General features: G+C 43.7%; 1 protein-coding gene and 1 non-coding gene across 2 annotated transcripts; one reads left to right on the forward strand and one right to left on the reverse strand.

The window, feature by feature from the left end:
* Positions 1–1,183: 1,183 nt before the first annotated feature.
* LOC139538113 (NADH dehydrogenase [ubiquinone] 1 alpha subcomplex subunit 8-like) lies at positions 1,184–5,344 on the forward strand. The gene is made up of 4 exons (XM_071340044.1): positions 1,184–1,442; positions 2,372–2,535; positions 4,119–4,284; positions 4,911–5,344. The coding sequence occupies exons 1-4, from the start codon at positions 1,392–1,394 to the stop codon at positions 5,046–5,048; spliced, it is 519 nt and encodes a 172-aa protein (XP_071196145.1). The 5' UTR covers positions 1,184–1,391; the 3' UTR covers positions 5,049–5,344.
* On the reverse strand, positions 4,404–4,479 carry trnai-uau (transfer RNA isoleucine (anticodon UAU)). Its single transcript has one exon. It is a non-coding gene; the product is annotated as a tRNA-Ile (tRNA).
* Positions 5,345–8,303: the final 2,959 nt, after the last annotated feature.

An 8,303-nucleotide genomic window follows, 5' to 3' on the forward strand; every position in this document is an offset into this window, starting at 1 on the left:
TTGTCATGTAATCAAATCCCTGGTAGGCACGCAAGGACCTCACCCCGCCAGCTTCAATAAGCAGCGGAATCCCCAGATAAAACAGGTTAGGGTAAGCCGTGTTTCGGTTGTCCCTTTCTGTTGTGTACGGAGACAAAGCACCAGCCTACCCAGTGCCCTGCATTATTCCCGTCCAGAACGTTTTCGACCTCACCATTACCAGTCCGGGCCCGAATCAAGTCTATGGCATTCTGCCATGGGAGGTCCTGATATTCTCTCATGGCCCTATTGAGAGAAGTAATCCCTGTCAGCATCCTAAACTCTGTTTGATCAAACATAATCCTCAGCCTGATTGAGACTTCAATTGAGGACATCAACCACCCGAGCCACTGCCTGTTCACACCGCTAACGTCCAGAAGGCGAGGTCAGTACAGGTGCATCAAAGTTGGGACCGAAAGACTGAAAAATCCATCAGACTGCCAAACAGCAATCACACACTCAGCGAGGCTGCTGCCTACATTGAGACCCAATCACTGGCCACTTTAATAAATGGATCACTAGTCACTTTATACAATGCCACTCTAAATAATGTCACTTTAATAATGTTTACATATCTTACATTACTCATATCACATGTATATACTCTATTTTATACCATCTATTGCACCTTGCCTATGCCGCTTGGCCATTGCTCATCCATACACTTACATGTACATATTCTCATTCACCCCTTTAGATTTGTGTGTATTAGGTAGTTGTTGGGGAATTATTAGATTACTTGTTAGATATTACTGCACTGTCGGAACTAGAAGCACAAGCATTTCGCTACACTCATTAACATCTGCTAACCATGTGTATGTGACAAAAACAATGTTATTTGACTTGACAGACAGTGGCACCTAAATAGTACAGTTGGTGGAAATCCTGCCCAGTCTGTTGGCCTGTCCAAACTCGTGCCAGGAAGTACCACACCTTGAGCACATTGTCTCTGGTAAAATCTATCTCCTGGCTTGCTTGATGCAGGGTCCTCCTGTCCTGAGTTAAGCAGGAGTGATATATCCTCCAGACGTCAGGATTGTGATAGCCAACACCATCAGGTTGAGGATTGCTTAACCTGTTCAAGGCGTCAAAACTAAATGGATTAACGCCACCGGGGTGTTCTATCTCCAATTAAGAAGGAAACCAATCGTAAGACAAACAAGTTAACTCAGTGTTTAAATCAGTGTAAACCACAGTATCTTTGGTGTTATTCTTTCGGTTTCTACACGTCATTGAAATGCGTTTCAAACCTGTGGACATGCGCAATGCACTCACTGACCTTCCTTGTGCGGCCTCGTCCAGTAGCTAAACGAGGACCTTGATTGTATATTACATTGTTCTTTCATTTTGATTAATCTGACAGAAACCGGACCATGGCGGGTTCGGTGGAGGTTCCCACTTTCAATGACTTGAATGTTGAGGAGGTAAGAACGAGTCGTAACGTTGAGAAACAATCTGGTTAGCAATGCTAGCAAAGTTAGCTAAATCAGCAATCCAACTGGAGCTAGCATAGCAGGCTATTGTTAGCTAGCAAGCTTGTTAAATACTGGCTTTCCAACAAGGTTACTAGCTTTCGTTTGCTAGGTGTCGTGTTGATTGCAAAGTATTGCATAGATTGCGATACCATCAGCTAACGTTACTTGCTGTGATCTGGAGGTAAAAGATTCATGTTAAAAGATTAATGCTAGCAAACGTTAGTTAGGTACTATAACTTAGCGTTTCATTTCTGTTTGGGACAGCTACAGCTGTTACTAAACAAACATGTTGTGATACCTAGCAAGCTTGCTAACTCTATGATCATGGAAGTGATTTTATGCGTTCTAGCTAGCTAGCTATTTGGTTTAATTTAATTCCTCTCCCTCAAGTTGTCTCACATCAAAATGTATTTTTGGCTAGCTGTCAATCGGTTATGATATTTAGCCTGTCCTTGAGTGCATTTACAGGGCAACTTCAGTTGGCCTACAACAAGAATACAGTTGATGTTTGGGGCGCATCTGAAGACAACGATATAATGTTGTGATTTGTATTCTGAGTAATACGTTTTGAACGGAATAAAATGAGACCTGTAAGAAATAGGAGGTCGTGCCCCTCTGATTGCCGTTATCAAAAGCACTGATGTATTTTTCCTGATCTCCCCATTCCAAATACTAGTACACCAGATTTATGCTCTCAAAAAGTAATGTTTTTTTCCCAAAGATAGCATATCTGACCATGTTCACCTTTGGCTTTTGTCATTATATTTGTCTGTTTAGGGTTTGATATTGAAGTAGGCTATACACTTGTCTATATACAGTATGTGTGTCCGTGTTGAGTAGTGTCTGTCGAGTCTCATTCTGCCCTCGCCCCTGTGTAGATCAGTGTGTCATCTGCGGTGCTGAAGGGAGCTGCCCACCACTATGGCTCACAGTGTGACAAGGCCAACAAGGAGTTCATGCTCTGTCGCTGGGAGGAGAAGGACCCTAGGAAGTGTCTGAACGAAGGGAGGAAAGTCAACGAGTGTGCACTTAACTTCTTCAGGTAGGTAATCATAGTGTTGACTGACTATTAAACACCCACATGAAAAATGTTGGTCTGTTTCACATGAGCCACTTTAAGGCTGTTTTAGCATCATTAAGGACCAGTAATAGTTGTGATGATATAAGATCTTAAGCCTGCATGTGTTTTCACAACAGAAATTGAAAAGATGTGAACCCTTGCCAGGACTCTGCTGTATGTTTACTGTATGAAACAGCTGATCCACATCCAGCAGCTTTTGCTGAACTTCGCTGTCTGCCGTTTTCGATTCATGGTTTTGTCAACAGTTTTCAGCCGAATAAAGCCTCAACCTGGGTGTTTTTATATGGCCGTTACAACAGGGTGAATAGATTTCAACTTAAAGCATACAGTTTCCATTTCACTTCTGTTCTGCAACTGACCAATACGAGTCAAGAGAGTGGTAGGCTAACTATATGCTGTCTGTCTGTCAGACATGGGATATTAATGCAAAATAAAGGAAACACCAACCTAGTGTCTTAATATGGCGTTGGGCCAGAACAGCTTTAATGGAACTCTTGGAGGGATGCGACATCATTCTTCCACAAGAAATTCCATCATTTGGTGTTTCGTTGATGGTGGTGGAAAAAGTTCTTATGCACCGCTTCTGAATCTTCCATAAGTGTTCAATTGGGTTGATATCTGGTGACTGAGATGGCCACGGCTTATGGTTTTCATGGGTTGTCTCACTGTGGGGGTTGACGGGCGGTTTTGTTTACAGAAGCCCGCTGTGCACTAATAACACCTATTAATGCCGGACACACAGGCACATACCTTTGCAGTGACTGGTATCTGTCTGTGAATTGGGCTGGGTTTGACATGCAGGCTTGCCCTGTGTAAGGTCCACAAATAAAATCCCACTTCCAAAGCAGGAACAAATAAACAGTTCTGGTCCCAAATGTAAACACAGGCTGAGTGGTAAAAGATGGCATTATTGTAATGGTACAAGGTTTTGTCAAACTTGTAATTACAACTGGTTGTTTATTCTTTTGGAGGTCCTACACCTACCTTGAAGTGGTACCTTGCCCACATTTAAAAAGGTCAACTAACATAGGGCTAGCTAGATAGTAAAAACATTTTTATATCCAGGATCATAATAGTATGTACTCAAGTGTTAATTTGACCATAAGAAAGCCAACTCTTGTCCAGCATGTAGGGAAAGTGATACATTTAGAGCTCACTTCAGTTGCCTGGGTGAGATGGGGGACATTTGTCAACAGCCTATGCTCCTTAAAAGAACCGAGGCCTTAAATAAGTAAATAGATGCCTGGGGAAGGGATTCTGTCTGAATTGTCACCTTAGTGGCGGAGCGGTCTAAGGCGCAGCGTCTCAGTGCTAGAGGTGTCACTACAGACTCTGGTTCGATCCCAGGCTGTATCACAACCGTCCGTGATTGGGAGTCCCATAGGGCGGTGCACAATTCGTCCAGCGTCGTCCTGGTTAGGGGAGGGTTTGGCCGGGGTAGGCAGTCATCGTAAAATAAGAATTTGTTCTTAAATGTCTTGCCTAGTTAAATGAAACAACAACAACAGTGTGCTAATCAGATGTTTCCTTGATGTTTCCTCCAGGCAGATAAAGGGGAGCTGTGCTGAGTCCTTCACAGAGTACTGGACCTGCCTGGACTACTCCAACCTGGCGGAGCTGCGGCAATGCCGCAAGCAGCAGCAGGCCTTTGACAGTTGTGTGCAGGACAAGCTGGGCTGGGAGAGACCCAACCTGGGAGAATTGTCCAAGGTGAGGCCCTTTAAACTATTACCAGAAGGACAAGTCGGCTCATTTAGTAGACGCAGAGCGACTTAACAGAAGTGAGTCCACACATTTTTCATAGGTGTTTTAAATTTGTTTTTTTTAACTGGTCCCTCGTGGGAATTAAACCCACAACCCTGGTGTTATAAGCGCCATGCTCTACCAACTGAGCCACATGGGACCGCTCTGCTGCTCCCAGACATCATCTTTCAATAAAGATTTGGGTGATTCAATTAAAAGATCATGTTTGGGAACAACAAAACAAAGATCGAACATTCTCTATGTATTGGACCTTCATTTTGTCCAACTCCTGTTTATTATGGATGTTTAAAACCCTCTCCCATTCTCTTACCTATACTACCTGCGGTTGGTTCTCTCCATTTGCCTCTGTCCTCCATCAGCGGTGCAAATGCTAGGTAAACAGTACTCTCTCACATTTGAAAACAGCTTTAAGCCTGTTGACACAGATCTTCATTGAACCAATATGCTTTCTCTTTTACCAGCAAAACATTCACTTGTGTTCTTAGTACAGGTCTACAAACCAGTCTACCTGCTCCCTATCTCCTCTCCGCTGTGGAATTATTTAACGTTTCGGCTCATGTGTTTCTCTTCAGGTGACAAAGGTGGACACCTCTCGTCCCCTTCCTGAGAATGCTTACCACTCGAGACCCCGGCCAGAGCCCAACCCTGTGATCGAGGGCCAGCTGCAGCCAGCCAAGCACGGCAGCAGACTCTTCTTCTGGAGCTGGTAAAGGGTAATCTTCCCAGCCTCCGCCCCAATCCTCACCTTAACCATTAGGGGGGGGGGAATGCAAAACTAGGGGCAACTTCACCCTACACCGGAAGGCAGTACTCCAGATCCTATCCCATCAAGCCTGCTGTCTTGTCCAGTACAGCACACCCACCATCATCAGACCTGGTTGGACAGAAAGGGACGTCTGTGTGCACCAGCCATCGTCACATCTCCTGTCCCTATGTTGTAGAAATGATAATGAATGAACAAAAACTACTTGTGTTTATTGTTGTGAAATAAATACTCAATATTGAAGTTGTTTAGAAATCTCTTGTCTGGTAGTTAGAATGTTACACATCGGTTTTAAAGGGAATGTTCAGCTGAAATGTCTTGTATTTTTGCGTTTGGTTCAAAAGACTCAAGGAAATGTATTTTCTACAAACTTTAGGAGATCATTGATTTAAGTTATGATTTTGCAGACAGGAACAGTGTCTGTCTCCCCCACTTGAAATCCTGGAGTGTAGTCATCATCAACTGTATTGTTGGGTTCAGGGTCAGTACCCATGAGCACCGTCCAGTTTCCTCCTGTTCTCCCTGCTCACTTCCTCCCTGAGACCTGGAGGATGGTCCTGGGAAGACAGACGGGGTCAGTTCAAAGACAGTCTGCATCCCAAATTGCACCCTATTCTCTATATAGTCCACTACTTTTGACCAGATCCCTGGAGTGCCATTTGGGACGAAGCATCAGAGTCGTATAGAGAGAAGGCTGTTGATATCCACACATTGTCTGACAAAGAAACTGTCTAACGAGTATTGGAACTGGCCTCAAAGGTTCTCAATTAAACTTTATTGTCCCCACAGGGAAATCACCATGTTACTCTGACCCTGTAGTGTACTCTTCACTAAAATGTTAACAAGCATATGGCCTTTGTTTGTTTAGTGATTCCTGATGTATTTTTATATTATAAAGGGTTAGGGTTATAAGGGTGTAAATCTAAAACAAATAAAATTGTATTTGTCACATGTGCCAAATACAACAGGTGTAGTAGACCATACAGTGAAATGCTTACTTACAAGACCTTAACCAACAATGCAGTTTAAAGAAAGTGTTAAGTAAAAAATAAAAAACAATTCCAAACAGGAATGGAGTCTGAGATATGTCAGTGCAGTGTATAGTCTGAGATATGTCAGTGCAGTGTATAGTGTGAGGTCTGTCAGTGCAGTGTATAGTCTGAGATATGTCAGTGCAGTGTATAGTGTGAGGTCTGTCAGTGCAGTGTATAGTCTGAGATATGTCAGTGCAGTGTATAGTCTGAGATGTGTATAGTTTGAGATATGTCAGTGCAGTGTATAGTCTGATGTCAGTGCAGTGTATAGTCTGAGATATGTCAGTGCAGTGTATAGTCTGAGGTATGTCAGTGCAGTGTATAGTCTGAGATATGTCAGTGCAGTGTATAGTCTGAGATGTGTATAGTTTGAGATATGTCAGTGCAGTGTATAGTCTGATGTCAGTGCAGTGTATAGTCTGAGGTATGTCAGTGCAGTGTATAGTCTGAGGTATGTCAGTGCAGTGTATAGTCTGAGGTATGTCAGTGCAGTGTATAGTCTGAGATATGTCAGTGCAGTGTATAGTCTGAGGTATGTCAGTGCAGTGTATAGTCTGAGATATGTCAGTGCAGTGTATAGTCTGAAATATGTCAGTGCAGTGTATAGTCTGAGGTCTGATGTCAGTGCAGTGTATAGTCTGAGATATGTCAGTGCAGTGTATAGTGTGAGATATGTCAGTGCAGTGTATAGTCTGAGATATGTCAGTGCAGTGTATAGTGTGAGGTCTGTCAGTGCAGTGTATAGTCTGAGATATGTCAGTGCAGTGTATAGTCTGAGATATGTCAGTGCAGTGTATAGTCTGAGATATGTCAGTGCAGTGTATAGTCTGAGATATGTCAGTGCAGTATATTGTCAGAGGTCCTTGGCAGGGGGAGAGGCAGGGCTGCCTGTTGCTGCAGGAATACAGAAGCTGCATCCCAAATAGCAACCTATTTCCTCGGTAGTGCACTACTGTTTCTTTTGTATTTGATCATCAGTCTTAAGTAGTGAGGACATCCAGTCACTGGACATTCTGGACATTTTTCTCACAGCCTCTTTGTCCTCTATATAACAGCCTCTCTGTCCTCTATAAAACAGCCTCTCTGTCCTCTATAAAACAGCCTCTTCATCCTCTATAAAACAGCCTCTCCGTCCTCTATAAAATAGCCTCTCTGTCCTCTAAAACCAAATCACAGATGAGATTGATCCCATTGAATTTAGAAGACTTCAACAAAGGAGACATTACTGTGATAGCTACATTCCTATCCTCTCCTGAAAAGAGAAACTCAATTGTAAGAGGGCTGATTGTCTTCTGTAGAAATCCCCTGAAGATCCCCTGAGATGTGGTCTCTGGTCTGTCCCGGTGGCTCGTGCAGGAAGCGTCTGACAGCGGTGGTCCTGACCTGGGTGATATGGAGGGGATGAAGGGGAAGGGGTTTGAGAGGTGATGGAGTGGCAGAAGGCAGGGCCTGCCTGCGTGTGGTGGGCAGAGGAGTTGAGGGGGGAGTCCAGTGGCTCTAGTAGAGGGGGGTGGGTCTAGTGGCTCGTGGCAGGCCCGGCTCAGAGCCCCTCAGGAAAAGGGGAGGCCACCAACAGTTGAATTTGACCTGCTGCAGGAAGCCCACTCTGGCAGAGGAAAGAAATACAGCTCAGGATTTTCTCAAAGCAACAACCCGCTCGGGACAGTAGACCGCAGTGCTAAAACACTTCAACTAATTAACCTTCCCCAACTGTCAATATTCCCATTGTTCAGCCCACCACTTTGACAGAATCAAATTAAATATTTGAAGTGGCGGTGGCTCGTGGGTACAAACAGTCAGCTGCTGCCCAAATGGTTTTAATCTCACAGTCATCAGGTCCTCTTGTGTTGGAGAACAGGGATGGAATTCTATGAGGTGTCAAAGGAACTATTTTCATAACCACTGTGTCTTTTCCCTATTTAGTGTTTTGGTATAGCTGAATATCCTTCATTGTTAGTTGTAGTAATGCTCCCTCAAAATCCTTCTTTAGTCAAGGCAATCACCTAGATTTTTTGGCAGTTCTTGATTGCTTTTAGCTATGAGGGTGTTGAATCAATCAAAATGCAAATGAGTTTGTCTTAGAAATCTGTCTTGTCTTGCAAATATGCCAAAAAAGCATCAATGCCATTATGAACCTCGTCGAGCAGACCTATTGGATTTGTTTATCC

This window comes from Salvelinus alpinus, chromosome 1 (assembly GCF_045679555.1).
Source record: "Salvelinus alpinus chromosome 1, SLU_Salpinus.1, whole genome shotgun sequence".
NCBI lineage: Eukaryota > Metazoa > Chordata > Actinopteri > Salmoniformes > Salmonidae > Salvelinus > Salvelinus alpinus.